Source organism: Pelodiscus sinensis, chromosome 30 (assembly GCF_052426305.1).
Source record: "Pelodiscus sinensis isolate ZL-2025 chromosome 30, ASM5242630v1, whole genome shotgun sequence".
Lineage (NCBI taxonomy): Eukaryota > Metazoa > Chordata > Testudines > Trionychidae > Pelodiscus > Pelodiscus sinensis.
Window position 1 is genome coordinate 3710837 of NC_143081.1, and position 19164 is coordinate 3730000.

General features: G+C 54.3%; 2 protein-coding genes across 2 annotated transcripts in view; both read right to left on the reverse strand.

The window, feature by feature from the left end:
- Positions 1-8490: 8490 nt before the first annotated feature.
- Positions 8491-11539, reverse strand: LOC112546642 (immunoglobulin lambda-1 light chain-like). Its single transcript, XM_075911900.2, has 3 exons — positions 11497-11539; positions 10263-10628; positions 8491-8968 (listed from the first exon to the last, which is right to left on the reverse strand). The coding sequence occupies exons 1-3, from the start codon at positions 11537-11539 to the stop codon at positions 8637-8639; spliced, it is 741 nt and encodes a 246-aa protein (XP_075768015.2). The 3' UTR covers positions 8491-8636.
- A 5858-nt stretch (positions 11540-17397) lies between these two features.
- LOC149521016 (immunoglobulin lambda-1 light chain-like) overlaps positions 17398-19164 on the reverse strand; it is a 7923-nt gene continuing 6156 nt past the window's right edge. Inside the window, exon 3 of the mRNA XM_089774449.1 lies at positions 17398-17902. Coding sequence (XP_089630575.1) covers positions 17571-17902 — 332 coding nt within the window. The 3' untranslated portion in view covers positions 17398-17570. The remainder of the gene's footprint in view (positions 17903-19164) is intronic.

The window sequence follows — 19164 nt, forward strand, 5'->3', positions numbered from 1 at the left end:
ACTTGTTCCCCAGCAATGCAGCCAGATCGGCCCCTCCCCAGCCCCCGGGGCAAATGCCAGGCAGGCTAGAGGGAGGACGGGACAATACAAGGTGTATTGTAAGGGGTGTGGCTATGGGTGCATTTAGCTAGAGACCCTAAGGGGATGTCTACGCTGCACTACTGTTTCCAATTAACTTCATTTGAAATAGTTAATTCGAATTAAGCTCATTTGAAATAACGCATCTAGACACAAAAACTATTTCGAGATAGCGCGTCCACACGGAGCGGACCCTGAACCGAGGTTAAGGCTGGCCGGAGCCAGTGCCGGCAGGGCATCCGGTTGGGACTTAGTGTGTGCGGCTGCTGCCTGAGGCTAACTGAGCTCCGTGCTTAAAGGATCCGACCCCCACCCCGGACAGACAGTTCTCAGGGTTCCCCGCTTGCTTGTCTACCTCGATGAGGCCCCGCATTGAACCACCAGACCCCACTCCACCCACCACCACATTCAAAGAACCCGGTTCCAAGCACGGAGTTATGCTTTCCAGCCGGGCCTGCTCTCACCACTAGTCCACACTCCCCTCCCCATGATATCCTGGTTCTCAGAACTCCCCGTTTTAACCATTACACCCCCCTGCCCTCCCAAAAGCAGAGTGTAACCGAGCAGCCTTGGTAACAATCCGCTCTTGCTCTAACCACTTGCCTGCACTCTCCTCCCTCAGCCATGGTAGAAATCAGGAGTCCTGGTTCACAGATGCCAGGAAGGCACGGACGAGCCTTGGTTTCCGGCTCCTTCTTTGGTCTAACCACTACCCCCAACTGCCTTTCCAGAGCTAGGAGAGACCCCAGGATTCCTGGCTCCCCCTTTAACCACTAAACCCCACTTCCCTTCCAGAATCAGGCTGAAACCAAGGAGGCTTGATTCCCAGTTCCTCCTTCTGTAACCACTAGTCCTGCTTGCTCTGAGCACTGACCACCCTCTCCTCCCAGAGTAAAGGAACTTGCTTCTCGGGGCTCTGTCTTTCGGACAGACCCCGTCTCCCCTCCCTTAGCTGTGGGTTCCTGACCATTGCTCCCAGAAATTAACCCATCTACCATTGGTTCCTTTAGAAGAGTGGTTCCCAAACTTTTCAACATCACGCTCCCCTTTTTGATTTTTGTGATCCCCTCACGCCCCTTCCAAATAGCAGCAAAACTTGGGGTGGAGTTGATGGGGGTGTGTGGCTGGGTTGCCTAGTGCCCACCCAGGAATTTCTTCACCCCCCCGCCGGGGGCACGCCCCCCAGTTTGGGAACCCATGCTTTCGCGCCAAAGAGCCTCGAGAAACGGACAGAACCAGCCTGGGATTCAGATCTGCCCCGGCCACCTCCTGCCCCCTGGATCCTCCCGCTACGGAGAGCGCCCGGCCCCGTACGCACTCAGCACCCGCAGGCGGGTCCCCCCGCCCCACCTCTGCTCTCCACCGGTATAACGGTGAAATAGACGAAGTCGTCTCGGGCTTGGACCTGGCGGATAGTGAGCGGCAAAGTTTTGTTTGCAGCATCTCAGGAGGGTTCGAATCGCTCCGGGGTCCCTGGTGCTCCGTAGATTTTTTTGTCCTTAGTGATACGCAGCACCCCCTCCAGCTTCTGTCCCGGGCTCTGCCGGATCCACTGCGCAGTGACCGTGTCCGCCCCGACCTTGGCCACGGCGCACTCCAGCGTGGCCGTCTCTCCAGGAGACACCGAGTTCTCCGAGGGGCTCTCGCTGAAGGAGGCGACTTGCCCCCGGGCGTCTGTCGGAGACACATAAGGGCAGGGTGGTCCCTTACGCCAGGGGAATAGAGCGACGGAGAGCCAGCCAGCCGGGCACCCCAGGGGGAAGGGGGAACGCAGGGGAGGGACCCCAGAGATGGCTGGGGGGAGAGACGCTGAGGATGGAGGGACAGAGAGAAGGAGAGTCCCTGGGCGTGCGGGCAGGAAGGACACAGGGACGGGGAGGAGGCAGGAGAGACGCAGAGAGGGAGGGAAATCCAGCGAGCGCTGGGCCAGCCAGGCCCTGGAGCGGACGCATGGCCGACCTTCACGCTGTCCCTCGTGCCGAGCTGAGACGGGCCAGGGGTTCGGTGCCTCTTATGAGGCCGCGTATGCAAATCCAGCTGGGGCTGGGCTGAGATGGACGCCCGGCAGAGGAGGGGTGACAGGCCCCCGGGGGGACCCTGGGCTGAGGGCCGGGGGCTGAAGAGATACTGGAGGGGCAGGCCTGGGTGCTGGAGGCAGAGAAGGGGAGTCCTGGGACATTGGCCCTAGGGGGAAAGAGAGAGGGGGCACCCGGATGCCTGGGTTCCCTGCCCCGCGCCCAAGAGGAGTCGGGGTCTCTGTGCCCGAGAAGGGGCTCTGGGCAGACAAGCCCTCGGGGGCAGGTCCTCTGGTTCCTGTGGGGCCGGCGTCCCCGTGGGGCTGTCGAAACCTCTGGCCCCCCTGAATTCCCCGGCACCAAGCTTGATTTGGCACCAGCTGGGGCTGCGGCCCAGTGACTCCAGGGCAGCCCTGGCCCCTCGCGCCGGCTGTGGGGGGAGATGGGCAGGCAGGGAGCCATGGGGTTGGGGCTGGAAGGAGCCCTGCCCGGGGGGGTGGACAGAGAGGAGACAGGACCCCACGTGCTCTGTGGGGCTGCCCCCTGGGATCAAAGTGGGAGCATTCGGTGGGTCGCAAGATCCTCCTGTCTGTTCCTCACCCGCTTTAGCCTGGCGTTCGGGGTCCGACCTCCATGGGCTGGCACCATTAATAGCTAATCAGTGCAGAACTGATCATTAGTCGGTAATTATTGGCTCCTCGTTAATAATTAATACCTCACAGACAGATGAAATCTGCATGAAATAATCTAACAGTGCTTTTACACATACGTCACTGAGAAGAGACAACTAATATCAAATGACCGATATGTTTTTAATTGACTTATTGCCAAATTATTTCAGTTAATAATTATAATGTTATCACTATTGCTCATTAATTAATTCTCTTTCTCTTATACTAAGGACGCATCAAGATTAGGAGATCGACTTATTGGACCAGATGCATGCTCGGATCTTTCTATCAAGCATTTTTATCGATTATAGGTGCCTTAATGTACTTTAATGAATTACTAAGGTTTATCACTGAATAATTATTGCATCGGAGTTCTGAACAGCTGATGGGATAGATCTGATCTGTCTTTAATGAACTAGCAAGCATTGGTTAAAAGACATAATTAAAAATTATTAATAACTGATCCCAGGAAAAAAATTTTTTAACTGAGATCTGGGTTTGATGATGTCAAGATATGCAGAAATAACCGAACGGTTCGGTCTTCAGTACTACCGTGCGAAAATGGGACAAGTAGATCTCTCTTTGTACCAATCTCTCAGGGAAGAGTTTGATTCTGAGAGGAATAAATATCGGCTCGAAGTTGAGGCAATAATGTTTAGATCTCTTTGCTAACAAGTAGTTTAGAAAAAACAAGATTTGAAAAAAACCCACGGACTTTTTTATTATACTTTTTCCTTACTATGTGGTTATTATGAATCCTATTATAATTATTATTAAAATATTTGATCTTTCCTCCCCTCCCCGATTTTACACTACGGAAACATTACAAAATTAACGTGTATGTTGTCTGCATAGCTACATCTCCGTGGTAAGGACGAACATCCAGAGATCTGTATTTTATTAGGTAAAAGTGAAATTTCAGCTTTCTAATTGGAATGTCTTTTTCTTACGCCCTTACATATTCGTTATCGGAGCATTTTTTTCGACAGAATACTGAGGCCAATCAGATTTCTATCGACGCAACTGTGCCCCAGATATATTGTTACAATGATTAATAAATGTGCGGTTCATATGTACTTGGGAAGCAACAAAGGGAAAATGGCGTAATCTTGGTGGAGACATAAAAGGAGAGGGCAGTGAGGTCACGTCGCTCCATGAATACGTTCCTGTTAACCGTATTTGTTTATAGAAGATCAAATGTGATGACTGAGTGGCGTTGAAAGCAATTCAAATAATAGATTCAACCAATGCGAAGATATTTTGGCCTTGGAAAGGGTTCAGAAAAGGGCAACTAAAATGATGAGGGGTTTGGAAGGGGTCGCATATGAGGAGAGGTCAAAGCGACTGGGACTTTTCAGTTTAGAAAAGAGGAGACTGAGGTCTATAAAATCATGAGTGGTGTGGAGAGGGCCGATAAAGAAAAGTTATTTATTAGTTCCCATAATAGAAGAACTAGAGGACACCAAATGAAATTAATGGGTAGCAGGTTTAAAACTAATAAAAGAAAGTTCTTCTTCACACAGCGTGTAGTCAACCTGTGGAACTCCTTGCCAGAGGAGGCTGTGAAGGTTAGGACTATAATAGAGTTTAAAGAGAAGCTAGATAATTTCATGGAGCGTGTATGTTGGTCCATAAAAGGCTATTAGCCAGGGGATAAAATGGTGTCCCTGGCCTCTGTTTGTCAGAGGCTGGAGAGGGATGGCAGGAGACAAATCACTTGATCTTTGTCTTCAGTCCACCCTCTCTGGGGCACCTGGTGCTGGCCACTGTCGGCAGACAGGCTACTGGGCTAGATGGACCTTTGGTCTGACCCAGTACGGCCGTTCTTATGTTCTTATGTTACTATTTTATACGTATTAATCCTTTTATTATTCCAATTTTTTTCCTTTCTTTTTCCTTTTCCTCCTCATTCGCAAAGGCAGAAACTTTAAAAAATGAAGGAGTCAGTTAACTGCATAGAGAAATCTGAGCACTAAATACAAAAACCCAGAGATGGGTGTTTTATTCATCTGAATTGAAAGTTTGGTTTTGTAGCAGGAATGTCTTTATCTTTTTCTTTGCATGGGACCCGGCTCTCTTCACCCGCAATCGCGGTGGGAGAATTCCTGGTGACAGGGAGAGAGCGAAGGCCAATGAGATTACTCTCTCAGGGCAGGTGCTTCATAGAGAACGTGACTCCAATTAATGAAGGTGAAATTCATGGCGGAGTGCGAAGGCAAAAAGGAGAAATAGCGTCACTGTAACAGGGCAGCTGCCCTGTACTGGCCCCTTAAGAGCCAAACCCCAGCCTGGAGCAGGCCCGGGGAGTTCAGCCCAGCTGGGCGGCATTGGCCAATTAAGGCCCAGCTGGGGGCTATAAAAGGGCGGGGCTGCTTCAGCCCAGGCAGTGTGAGCCTGGCTGCTGAGGGAGCAGGACGCTCTCTGGAGCTAGGGCAGGGCTAGAGAGTCAGGCTGGGCCAGGACGCTTGGACAGCCAATCGGCCAGCCTGCTAGGCCTGCGGCAAGGCCGTGAGCCTGGCTGCCGGGGGAGCAGGACGCTCTCTGGAGCTAGGGCAGGGCTAGAGAGTTAGGCTGGGCCAGGGCGCTCGGACAGCCAGCCGGCCAGCCTGCTAGGCCTGCGGACAGGCCTGCTGGAGAGACACCAATCCCCCGGAAGGGGGGCTCAGAGCGAGTGACTTGGGCACTGCCGGAGGGCAGTGTGGCGAAGAGAGCAACGCGACTAGAAGATTCCAGAGGGGAAACGCCACGTGAGCGGAGGCCTGTGCGGGCGGAATGGACTGATTCCGGGGACAGATGACGGACCCCCGCTACGGTGGTGAGTGACCCCCTCACAGTCACTTTCGTGGCGACGGGAAAGGAGAGGAAACACGCATCGGATTGTTCTGCAAATGCTTTTCTCTTCACAGCGCGTGTTTACTGAAGAACGAATGCTCTGATTAATCATTCGTGTTGAAAATAATTAAAATAATAGAGTCTATCGATGATATTTTTAATGAAGACATAGAAGAGTTCACAGAATAACAGGTTGAGGCGCAATACTGTTGTTTCTGAGACGTCCTTAAAAGGAAAATAAATATTACCCGGTGGGTTTAGAACATGAGGGTATTTTCCTGGCTTGTAATTAATGTGCTCCTTGCTTATTATCCGCTGTTAGAAAACGGTGATCTGTTGCATGATTCCACGAGATCGGGGTGTCGATCTGTCACGTTTTCTAACCGATCTAACGATTAACCCCCAGTTCAGAGTGGTTCAGGAGGAGCAGGAAGTTCTGGGACTCCAGGGGTCTCTAGTAGATGCTGATTGAAAAGAATTACTTCCCATTTCCCAGACTTCGCCTCGTTTTAACGTCACCCCTCGCAGTGTCGGGGCTGAGGTCCCTGCCCACATCCAGGAGGTGCTGGGGGATTCTCCCCATGACAGGAGGCTCCTGACCCCAGGCCCAGCGCCGGGAGGCAAAGCACAAGGAGCGGGGCCGGCGGGGAGATTCCCAGGGGCGCAGGCTGGGCGCCGAGCGGACACAGAACCCAACAGGACGCGACTGGATGGACACATGGATGGGGCTGGGCAGACACAGAACCCCACAGGGTGCGGACGGACGGACACACGGACTTGGCCTGGGCCGAGTCTTATTTCTGGGCGCTGGACTGGGGGGCTGGCAGGCCTGGTGCTGCCGGGAGGGCCCTGCGTGGGGGGAAGTCTCAGGGTTGCTGTTGTCAATAGGCCCAGGAGAGTGGGGGGGCAGCCGACCACGTCTCCTCCTGCCGCCGGCTGGTTGTTGTGTCAGGCCCAGCTGCGCCCAGGGCACCTTCCTCCCCGTCCCCTCGGAGGGGGCGTTGCAGGGCGGCCAGGCTCAGAGAGAGTCCCAGGCCTTGCTCCGCCAGGTAACAATTATTCCCCCGGGGTGGGTAACACACAAAAGGCTTTTGGTTCGGTGAGACCAGTGGGATCCCGGTGGGAACAGGCCGAGCAGAGCCCGGTACCGAGTGAGAATCCGCCCACGGCGCCGGCCAATCCTGAGCCACCAGGAAACTTTTCCTGCAACCTCCGACTCTCACCAGATGCCCGAAACATCTGTCACAAGCTGCCATGTGACTGGATTTTAAGGGGAACTGCCAGATCACTGCCGCGCCCACAGGGGGTTCCCGCAAAATCTGTCCAGAGGGAGCCGTGGGAAGTGTTCAATGAAAGCTCATGTCCTGCTGATTCTATAGGTGCTAGTCCTGTCCGTGTGCGATGTCTGTGGGTGGGGCTATGAAGACGGGCTCTAGGCTTGTGCTGGGAATGTCTGAGATGGAGCAACGGTCCAAGAATGTCCAGCCAACGACTGTGCTAATTAGCAGGGCTCCAAGGCCAATGGCTGTCAGGGGACCCAATACACCCCAGAGGGATGCATCTCGGAACTTGCAAATACTGGCTACTGGCATGGGACACGGGGATGGGACACTGGGCCATGTGACCTGCTCTGGCTAGGAGGACGCCAGGAGAGATACAAAGTGCCACGTGGCAACCTCCATCCTGTCTGCAATTCTGCTCCTGATCCCTGATGCAGCCTTGCGAGGGGCAGAGAGCCGGGAAGGATCGCCGACCCGTCCTGACATAGGATGTTCACCAGAGACTTTTAAGCCAGCAGGTTTTACCATCTCTGCTCACAGCCTGCATCGAGAACTGGGTGGTTGGTGCATGTAATGTACTCCCTGCAACGACCTGACTCTCAGCCTTTTCTCTCTTTTTTTAATAAACCGTTCGATTTTTAGATGCTAAAGGACTGGCCCAGCGTGCTCTTGTGGGTAAGATCCAAAGTGGAAATTGACCAGGGATCAGTGACTGGTTCTTGGGACTGGGAGAACCCGTCCCGGGTAGGTGAGATTGAGTTCCATAACCCCTCCCCTTTGTGCAGGCCTGGGGCTGATTGGGGCACAGGGAGAGCTGGGGAGCTAGAGGGGTTTTGCACGTGAGGCTTCCCACGGGCCCGATTGGTAGCTGAAGTGCTGGGAGTGACTGGTTTGTGGCCTGTTTGGGAACAGTCTCCCATCTGGGGCCGTAAGGAGCTCGAGTTTGAGCAATTTGCCCTGAGGGGACACCCTCAGCGGTGGCTGGACCCAGCCCGGTCCGTGAGACAACTGGAGCGGCCTCCTCGCTCGGGTGGGATCCATCCACCAGCTCAGTGGGACCTGTTCTCAGCTGGTCTCCAAGGGGTTAGAGGTCAGTGTCCTGGGATCAGGCAATGCCTTTGAGTTGGTTCCTTTTCCTCTCCCTTGCTGGAACCCCACATCCCCCTCGGCCCGAGGGGGGAATTCTTCGTGCCCCGTTCAATTGTTTCCGCCTTGGAGTGGATAAGACACAGACACAAACTGGGTCACAGTATTGAAGGGCCTGGCCACAGGTCTGTCTGGTACCCGCCCCCGTCAGGGCTCACAGGAGCAGAACGATTGTTTGCGGGTCATTAACTTTAGAACCGCACCACTAAGTGTCCGGAGCCTCCGTAAGGGCCCTCGTCAGCTCGGTCAGAGCTGGACCTGGAGCTGCCCATCCTACATCTAGCTTCTAGGTGCCAAATGTATCATCCTATCCCCCAAAGAAAACTTCTGTTTCTGGTAGAGTGTTTGACCCAGATAAGGTTCAAAAGCTCCGCCCCTTTGGCAATGCCAGAGAGATATGCACAATGGTTGTTTCCCCCATAATAACGTGCCTTTATACAATAGAGCTGACCCGGTGCTCACTTGCTCTCAGTCCATGGTTTATTGCTGCCCATTGGAAGCACAAAGCAATTCTCTGCCCCCCACGGTCCTGGCCTTGGCGTGTTCGTGTCGGTGGCCCCACAGGCCGGTCCCAGTGCCTGGCCGGGCCCCAGCAGCAGATGCTCCCCACAGGGCTACACCGGGAGGCAGGCCTGGGCGCTGAGGCTCCTCTGCAGTGGGCTCCGGAGGGATTCGTGCCGGACAAGGCAGCTGTAGCAGGTCCCCGTGCGCCACTCGTTGGCCGGCACCGTCAGGTGGCTGCTCACGACGTAGGTCTGGTCCGGGCCCACCGCCACCGGCCCCGTGCTCACCCCCTGGGCCTGGCGCTGCCCCTCGTGCTCCCACTGCACCTCCACGTAGCCGGGGAAGAAGCCGCTCACCAGGCAGGTCAGGGTGGCCGCGCCGGTGGCCAGCTCCTCCTGGGCGGGCGGGAAGAGCTGCATGTGGGGCTGGGGCAGGTCACTCCCTGTGGGCACAGCGGGAGGTCAGTGAGGAGAGGGCTGGGAGAGCTGGGTCTCTGGCTGCCTGATCTAACCACTAGACTGCTCTCCCATTCCTCAGCCAGAGTAGAACCCAGAAGTCCTGGTTCCCAGAGCCCTGCATTTAACCACTAGGTCCCACTGCCCTCCCAGAACCAAATTCAAAGAAACAGGATCCAAGGAGCTTGGGTTTCCAGCTCTGCGTGTTTTAACCACTATCTAATGCTCCCCTCCCGGAGCCATGATAAAATCACAGATTCGTGATTCACAGACCTCCCTGTTTTAACCACTAGACCCCACTGCCCACCCAAAACAAGAATATAACTGTCGCCTTGGTTTCTATCCACTCCTGCTCTAACCACTTTCCCGCACTCCCCTCCCTCTGCCATGGTAAAACCCAGAAGTCCTGGTTCCCAGAACCCCGATATAACCATTAGACCTCATTGCCTTCCCTGAACCAGGATGAAAGTAATGAATTGTGGATTTGGGTCCCTCCTACTTCAACCACTAGCCCTCACTTCCTTGATGGAACCAAGAGAGAACCCAGGAGTCCTGGCTTGCAGCTCTGCTTGCTCTAACCACTAGACTCCACTCTCCTCTGAGAGTGAAGGGCCTTCCCCATCCGGGCTGTCTTCAGGACAAATCCAATCTCCCCTCCCTCAGTTGTGGGACCGTTATAATTGTTTCCTTTAATTAACTTCGCTAGTGTATGTGGCATTGGATGATTTAGGGTTTAGGGTCCCATGCAGCCGGCCCCAGGTGGCCCCCTTGAAAAGGCCCCTAGGGAACACACGTGCCTCGCAGGTCCCTTCGGGGCCTGTGTCCCAGCCTGGGGATAAAACACACATAGGGGAATCCAATGGCCATAGCCCCCGACCCGCTCTGCCTCCCGGTCTGTGTCCCACGCCCAGCTTCTCGGGAGCCCAGTGTGGGGACAAGAGAGACACGGGTGGTCACAGACGCTGCTGGTCTGGTGTCTGGGGGCATCACAGAGACAGCTCTGTCACCCCCTGGGTCTGCTCCCCCAGCCTCTGTGTGGCCCCCAGGGAAAGATCCGCGTCTGGCCACACCCACACTATTGGAGCCTCTCTGAATCACAGGAATGAGCAACTCCAGGGGGTAGGGAAGGGCTGGTCCCTGCTGCAGAGAGGGGGGAGCGAGGAGCAGGGACACGGTGGGACACGGCGACGTGGCAGAACCAGCCTGGAATTCAGATCTGCCCCAGCCCCCTCCTACCCCCTGGATGCACCCGTGAAAGGGAGCACCCAGCCCCGTACTCACTCAGCACCCGCACGCGGGTCCCCTCGCCCCATGTCTGGACTCCGTCTGAAGTGTAGAAGGCAAAGCAGAAATAGACGGAGTCGTCCCCAGCCTGGACCTGGCAGATGGTGAGCAGGAACTTCTTCTTGGCAGCATCTCGGGAAGATTCAAATCGCTCCGGGATCCCCTGTGCCCGGTACACGGACAGGTCTGTTGTCATGTACAGCACCCCCTCCGGCTTCTGTCCCGGGCTCTGCCGGATCCAGATCACAACGACTGTGTCCGCTCCGACGTTGGCCACGGCGCACTCCAGCGTGGCCGTCTCTCTGGGGGACACCGAGATCTCCGAGGGGCTCTGGCTGAAGGAGGCGCGTTGGCACCGTCCCCCTGCGGGAGACAAACCAGATCGTCACCCCTGCTCCTTGTGCCCTCGCCCGGAGCAGGAGTTTTGTAGTTTTCGGGGGTGGGAGGGTGCATGGAAATGGAGAGAGGTCAGCGCTGAGAGGTGGGATGGACAAGATATTGTAGACATGAAGATAGATAGATAGATAGATAGATAGATAGATAGATAGATAGATAGATAGAGGGGGTGTATGGGGAGAGATAGATAGATAGATAGATAGATAGATAGATAGATAGATAGATAGATAGATAGATAGAGGAGGTGTGTGGGGATAGATAGATAGATAGATAGATAGATAGATAGATAGATAGATAGATAGATAGATAGAGGGGGTGTATGGGGATAGATAGATAGATAGATAGATAGATAGATAGATAGATAGATAGATAGAGGGGGTGTATGGGGATAGATAGATAGATAGATAGATAGATAGATAGATAGATAGATAGATAGATAGATAGATAGATAGAGGGGGTGTATGGGGAGAGATAAATAGATAGATAGATAGATAGATAGATAGATAGATAGATAGATAGATAGAGGGGGTGTATGGGGATAGATAGATAGATAGATAGATAGATAGATAGATAGATAGATAGATAGATAGATAGATAGATAGATAGATAGAGGGGGTGTGTGGGGATAGATAGATAGATAGATAGATAGATAGATAGATAGATAGATAGATAGATAGATAGATAGATAGATAGATAGATAGAGGGGGTGTGTGGGGATAGATAGATAGATAGATAGATAGATAGATAGATAGATAGATAGATAGATAGATAGATGCTGGGCAGGAGCAGAGGTAGGAGCAGAGGCTGGATCAGGGGCACCCATAGGGTGACTCACCAGCCAGGCAGAGCAGCAGGAGCAGGCCGTGGAGCGGACGCATGGCCGACCTTCACGCTGTCCCTTCTGCCAAGCTGAGACAGGCCAGGGAGACGCTGCCTCTTATGGGGCCGTGTATGCAAATCTGACCTCCAACGGGGAACTAGGAGGCTCCTGATTGGCTGGGCCACCTCTCTGGCAGAGCTCTCCAGCCAATGGGCACTGGGTGGCGAGGGGGGATTTTCCTGCGGGTGCCCCCGGGCGGGGTCCTGGCTCCATCTCTCTCCTGTCCACAGAGGCCCGGCTGCTGCCGTGGGGTGGGGCTGGGCTGAGACGGGCGCCCAGCAGGGGAGGGGTGACAGCCCCCCGGGGGGCCCCTGAGCTGAGGGCCGGTGGCTGAGATGCTGGAGTAGCTTGCCTGGGCACTGGAGGGCCGTTCGGAGGATCACAAGGTCCTCGTGTCTGTTCCTCACCCGCTTCTGCCTGGCGCTCGGGGTCCGACCCACATTGGCTGGCACCATTAATAGCTCACCAATGCAGGACTGATCATTAGTCAGTAATTATTGGATCCACCAGTAATAGCTACTTCTTATACTTAATGAAGGACTGATCATTAGTAGTTAGTATTTGGCTTTTCATTAATAGTTAATATGTCACAGACAGTTCGAATCTACATGAAATCATCTAAAAATGCTTTTATAAATACGTCACTGAGAAGAGGCAACTGATATCAAGTGACCGATATGTTTGTAAGTGACTTATTGCAATATTATTTCAATTGATAATTTTAATGTTATCATTATTGATTATTAATTAATTCTGTTTCTCTACTCTGAAGGACACATCAAGCATAGAAGATCGACATATTCGACTAGGAAGCATGTTTATCGATTATAGGCACCTTTATGTATCTTTAGGAATTACTAAGGTTTATTACTGAATAAAGAATGATTGAATCACAGTTTTGAACACCTGATGGGAAAGACTTTTTCTGTCTTTAATGAACTAGCAAGCTTTGGTTAAAACTCATACTTAACACTTGTTAATAATTGATCCCAGGAAAAAATATTTTTAACTCAGGTCTGGGACTGAATGTGTCTGTGTGACAATGTTGTCTAGAAGAGAAGTCGAAATGACAAAACATTTTGTTCTTCAATGCTACTGTGTGAAAATGGGCCAAGTGGATCTCTCTTTGTCCCCATCTCTCAGGAAAGAGTTAAATTCTGAAAGGAAAAAACATCAGCTGGAGGTTGAGACAATAATGTTTAGATCTCTTTGCTAAGAAGTTACGAATTGGTCTGGAGCGGTTTAGAAAAAGCAAGATTGGGAAAGAAATCAAACACTTTTTTATTATGCATTTTCCTTACTATTTTGTTATTATTAATCCTATTATAATTATTAGTAAAATATTCGATCTTTCCTTTTTTTTCCTCCCCCCCCCCCCCGCTCTTACAATACGGAGACATTCAAAATTAACACATAAGTTAACAGCGTAGCTACATCTCTGTGGTAAAGATGAACAACCAGGCTGTGTCTAGACTGGCCAGTTTTTACGGAAAATCAGCCGCTTTTCTGGAAAAACTTGCCAGCTGTCTACACTGGCTGCTTGAATTTCCGAAAAAGCACTGACGATCTCATGTAAGATTGTCAGTGCTTTTCCGGAAATACTATGCTGCTCCCGTTCGGGCAAAAGTCTTTTTCTGAAAGACTTTTGCGCAAGAGGGCCAGTGTAGACAGCACAGTAGTGTTTTCCTGCCAATCTAGACGTGCTTTTCCGAAAATGCTTTTAACAGAAAACTTTTCCGTTAAAAGCATTTCCGGAAAATCATGCTGGTGTAGAGACAACCCTAGAGATCTGTATGTCATTCGGTTAACCTGAAATTTCAGCTTTCTTATCAGAACGTCTTCTTCTGACTTCATTACATGTTCTTATGCTGTCTTTGTACACGTCAGTTACAGGAGTATTTTTGTTGACAGAGAACTAAGAGGAAGGAGATTTCTGTAGAAGCAAATGTGCCCATATAGAACATTACAACGATTAAGAAAGGTGCAATGCATATTTATTGGGAAGAAACAGGAAAAGTTGGGTAATCTTGGTGGATAGCAAGAAGGAGAGCAAAGTGAAGTCACATCGCTCCGTGAATAAATTCCTATTAACCGTGTTTGTGGCTAGAAGTTCAAATGGGACGATTAACGAGTAGTGTCGAAAGAAATTAAAAGTAATAGATCTATCCATGGTAAGATTTTTAATTAAGACATAAAAGAGTCCATGGAATAATAGGTTGAGGAGCAATAGAGCTGTGTCTGAGACGTACTGACAAGGCCAATGAATGCGACGGGAGTGGTTCATCGCGAGACGGTGTTTTACTGGCCTGTAGTCTAGGGGCTGTTCCTGGTGAATGATGGGCTGTTTGAATAAGTTGTTTCTTGCACAGTTCCAAGAGATCGGGGTGCCGATCTGTCATGTTTTCTAACCGATCTAACGAAGAACCCCCAGTTCGGAGAGGTGCGTGGCGGTACCCAGGCATCCGCAGCAGATGCTGTTTGCCAAGAACAACTTCCTGTTTCTCAGCCTTTGCCTCATTTTTAACCCCTCTCCCCCCGCCCTCTGGCACAATGTCTGGGCTGAGTCCACGTGGGGGGCTGGGGAATTCTCCCCACGATGGGCAGCTCCCAACCCCAGACCCAGCGCCGGGAGGCAAAGAACAAGGAGTGGGGTTGGCGGGGGGATTACCAGGAGCACAGGCCAGGGGCCGGGCAGACACAGAACCTTACAGTGCGCGGACGGATGGACACACGGACGGGGGCTGGGTTGTGTCTGGCTGCCAGGTGCCTGGCAGTGGGGCTGGCAGGCCTGGTGCTGCGGGGAGAGCACCATGAAGGGGGAGAGCTCAGGGCTGTGGTTGCCAATAGGCCCAGGGGAAGGGCAGCCGACTGTGTCTCCTCCTGCCTCTGGCCTGTTGCTGTGTCAGGCCCAGCTGTGACCAGCAACCGTCCCATCCTGGCCCCTTAGAGGGGGCGTTGCAGGGCGGCCAGGCTCAGAGAGAGGCCCAGGCCTTGCTCCGCCAGGGAACAATTATTTCCCCTGGGCTGAGTAACACACAAAAGGCTTTTGGTTCAGTGTGAGAAGTGGGATCCCGGTGGGAACAGGCCGAGCAGAGCCCGGTACCGAGTGAGAATCTGCACACGGCGCCGGGCAATCCTGAGCCACCAGGAAAGTTTTCCTGCAACTGCTGACTCTTCTCCAGAGCACCGAAACGTCTCTCACAAACTGCCACGTGACTGGATTGCACGGGGAGCAGCCAGATCACTGCCGTGCCCTCGTGGGGAGGTTCCCCCAAAATCTGTCCAGAGGGAGCCGTGGGAGGTGTCCAATGAAAGCTCATTTCCTGCTCATTCTATAGGTGCTAGTCCTGTCCGTGTGCGATGTCTGTGGGTGGGGCTATGAAGACGGGTTCTGGGCTTGTGCTGGGAATGTCTGAGATGGAGCAACGGTCCAAGAATGTCCAGCCAATGTGCTAATTAGAAAGTCCCCAAGGCCAATGGTTCTCAGGGGGCCCTATACACCCCAGAGAGATGAGTCTGGGAATCTGCAAATAATGGCTGCTGACATGGGACACGGGGATGGGTCACGGGGCCATGTGACCTGCTCTGGCTAGGAGGACGCCAGGGGAGATACAAAGTGCCACGTGGCAACCTCCATCCTGTCTGCAATTCTGCTCCTGATCCCCGATGCAGCCTTGGGAGGGGCAGAGAGCCGGGAAGGATCGCTGACCCGTCCTGACATAGGATGTACACCAGAGACTTGTGCTTCATTCAGTTGTGTCTCCCTAGGGGGGGATAAAACCCAGACCCAAAGTGGGTCACAGTATTGAAGGGCCTGGCCACAGGCCTATCTGGGCCCCAATCCCTTCGGGGCTCACAGGAGCAGAAAGATTCTTCGCAGGTCGTTGACTTGAGCATCACACTAGTAAGTGTTTGGTGCCTGGGCAAGGGCCCTCGGAAGCTGGGTCAGCGCCCGGCCCGGAGCCACCCGTCCTACCTCTAGCTTCGAGGTGCCAAATGTATCGTCCAAACCCCCAAAGAAAATTTCTGACTCTGTGGGAGCGTATGACCCAGCTAAGGATCATAAGCTCCGCCTGCTTTATGAATGCCAGAGAGATATGCGCAATGGTTGTTCTGCCATAATAATGTACCTTTATACAGTATAGCCTCCCCATGCCCACCCTCTGCTGCCCTAGTGCCCATTGTACAGTATAGCTGCCCCTTCCCCACCCACCCTCTGCTGCCCCCTAGTGCCCATTGTACAGTATAGCCGCCCCTTCCCCACCCACCCTCTGCTGCCCCCTAGTACCCATTATACAGTATAGCCGCCCCTCCCCCACCCACCCTCTGCTGCCCCCTAGTGCCCATTATACAGTATAGCCGCCCCTTCCCCACGCACCCTCTGCTGCCCCCTAGTGCCCATTATACAGTATAGCCGCCCCTTCCCCGCCCACCATCTGCTGCCCCTAGTGCCCATTATACAGTATAGCCGCCCCTTCCCCACCCACCCTCTGCTGCCCTAGTGCCCATTATACAGTATAGCCGCCCCTTCCCCACCCCCCTATGCTGCCCCCTAGTGCCCATTATACAGTATAGCCGCCCCTTCCCCACCCACCCTCTGCTGCCCCCTAGTGCCCATTATACAGTATAGCCGCCCCTTCCCCACCCACCCTCTGCTGCCCCCTAGTGCCCATTATACAGTATAGCCGCCCCTCCCCCACCCACCCTCTGCTGCCCCCTAGTGCCCATTATACAGTATAGCCGCCCCTTCCCCACCCCCCTCTGCTGCCCCCTAGTGCCCATTATACAGTATAGCCGCCCCTTCCCCGCCCCACCCTCTGCCGCCCCCTAGTGCCCATTATACAGTATAGCCGCCCCTTCCCCACCCACCCTCTGCTGCCCCCTAGTGCCCATTATACAGTATAGCCGCCCCTTCCCCACCCACCCTCTGCTGCCCCCTAGTGCCCATTATACAGTATAGCCGCCCCTTCCCCACCCATCCTCTGCTGCCCCCTAGTGCCCATTATACAGTATAGCCGCCCCTTCCCCACCCACCCTCTGCTGCCCCCTAGTGCCCATTATACAGTATAGCCGCCCCTTCCCCACCCCCCTCTGCTGCCCCCTAGTGCCCATTATACAGTATAGCCGCCCCTTCCCCACCCACCCTCTGCTGCCCCCTAGTGCCCATTATACAGTATAGCCGCCCCTTCCCCATCCCCACCCTCTGCTGCCCCCTAGTGCCCATTATACAGTATAGCCGCCCCTTCCCCAACCCACCCTCTGCTGCCCCCTAGTGCCCATTATACAGTATAGCCGCCCCTTCCCCGCCCACCCTCTGCTGCCCCCTAGTGCCCATTATACAGTATAGCCGCCCCTTCCCCGCCCACCCTCTGCTGCCCCCTAGTGCCCATTATACAGTATAGCTGCCCCTTCCCCACCCCACCCTCTGCTGCCCCCTAGTGCCCATTATACAGTATAGCCGCCCCTCCCCCACCCACCCTCTGCTGCCCCCTAGTGCCCATTATACAGTATAGCCGCCCCGTCCCCACCCACCCTCTGCTGCCCCCTAGTGCCCATTATACAGTATAGCCGCCCCTTCCCCGCCCCACCCTCTGCTGCCCCCTAGTGCCCATTATACAGTATAGCCGCCCCTTCCCCCACCCTCTGCTGCCCCCTAGTGCCCATTATACAGTATAGCCGCCCCTTCCCCACCCACCCTCTGCTGCCCCCTAGTGCCCATTATACAGTATAGCCGCCCCTTCCCCGCCCCACCCTCTGCTGCCCCCTAGTGCCCATTATACAGTATAGCTGCCCCTTCCCCACACCACCCTCTGCTGCCCCCTAGTGCCCATGATACAATGGAGCCGACCAGGGGTTCACTTGCTCTCAGTCCATGGTTTATTGCTGCCCTTGGGCAGGAGGCTGGCCTGGCTCCCGGAAGCACAAAGCAATTCCCTGCTCTCCACTGTGCTTGGCATGGCCATATCGGTTGTCCCACAGGCCGGTCCCGGTGCCTGGCCGGGCTCCGGCAGCAGAGGCTCCTTGTGGGGCTATGCCGGGCGGCAGGCCTGGGCGCTGATGCTCCTCTCCAGCGGGCTCCGCAGGGATTCATGCCGGGCCAGGCAGCTGTAGCGGGTCCCCGCATGCCACTCGCCGGCCGACACCCTCAGGTGGCTGCTCACGGCGTAGGTCTGGTCCGGGCCCAGCGCCACCGGCCCCGTGCTCACCCCCTGGGCCTGGCGCTGCCCCTCGCGCTCCCACTGCACCTCCACGTAGCCGGGGAAGAAGCCGCTCACTAGGCAGGTCAGGGTGGCCGCGCCGGTGGCCAGCTCCTCCTGGGCGGGCGGGAAGAGCTGCATGCGGGGCTGGGGCAGGTCGCTTCCTGTGGGCACAGCAGGAGGTCAGTGGGGAGGGGGCCTGGGAGTGCTGGGTCCCTGGCTTCCTCCTCTAACCACTTGCCCATACTTCCCTCCCAGCACCAGGAGAGAACCCAGGAGCTCTACTCCCCAGAGACCCTGAGTTAACCACCAGACCTCCCTGCTCTCCCAGCCTCAGGGCAGACTCCAGGAATCATGATTCCCTGCCCTCGTCCTCCCCCATTTAGCCCTTAGACCCCACTGCCTTCCTAGAACCAGATTCAAAGAACCAGCATCCAGGCAAGAGCTTGGGATTTCATTCTTGCCTGCTCTAACCACTAGGCTGCACTTCCCTCCCTCAGCCATGGTAGTACAGCAGTATCCTGGTTCAGACAACTCCCTGTTTTAACCATTAGTCACCACAGCCCACCCAAAACCAGGAGGGAACCGTGTAGCCTTGGTTTCTATCCACTCTTGCTCTAACCACTTGCCTACACTTCCCTCCCTCAGCCATGGTAGAAATCAGGAGTCACAGACACCCTGTTTCACAGACACCCTGATATAACCAATAGACCTCATTGCCTTCCCTGAACCGGGAAAAAAGGAAGGAACTTTGGTTTCCAGTCCCTCCTACTTTAACCACTAGCCCCCACTTCCCTCATGGAACAGGAAGAGAACCCAGGAGTCCTGGCTTGCAGCCTGGCTTGCTCTAACCCCTAGACCCCACTCTCCTCTGGGAATGAAAGGCTTTGCCCCTGAAGACTTTGTAGAACAAATCCAACCCTCCTTTAGTTTAGGGTTCGTTATCATTGCTCCCATTAATTAACTCACCCAATGTATTTAGCTTTGGCTGCTTTATAGTGGAAGGTCCCACCCAGCCAGCCCCAGGGGATCCCTTGAAATGGCCCCTATGGAGTAAACTAGCCCCGTGGGTCCCTACAGGGCCTGTGTCCCAGTCTGGGGATAAAACACACATGTGGGGAAATCCAATGTTCATAGCCCCCCACACGCTGTACCCCCCCAGCCTGTGCCCCATAGCCAGCTCCTCAGGAGCCCAGTGGGGGGACAAGAGAGACACCAGTGGTCACAGCCACTGTTGGTCTTGTGTCTGGGGGTGCTACAGAGACATCTCTGTCCCCCCTGGGCCTGCTCCCCCATCCTCCCTGTGGCCACGAGGGACAAGTCCCCGTCTGGCCACTCTCCAGTATTGGAGCCTCTGTGGGTCACAGGGCCAAGTGCCCCTTGGGAGGCAGGGAAGGGCTGGTCCCTGCTGCAGAAAGGGGGGAGC

Coding starts and splice junctions, on each gene's coding strand:
- LOC112546642 (XM_075911900.2), bottom strand. CDS start 11,539: ATGCGTCCGCTCCACGGCCTGCTCCTGCTGCTCTGCCTGGCTG. Junction 10,629..11,496: donor CCTGCTGCTCTGCCTGGCTG/GTGAGTCACCCT, acceptor TGTCTCCCGCAG/GGGGACGGTGCCAACGCGCC. Junction 8,969..10,262: donor GACCCGCGTGCGGGTGCTGA/GTGAGTACGGGG, acceptor CTGTGCCCACAG/GGAGTGACCTGCCCCAGCCC.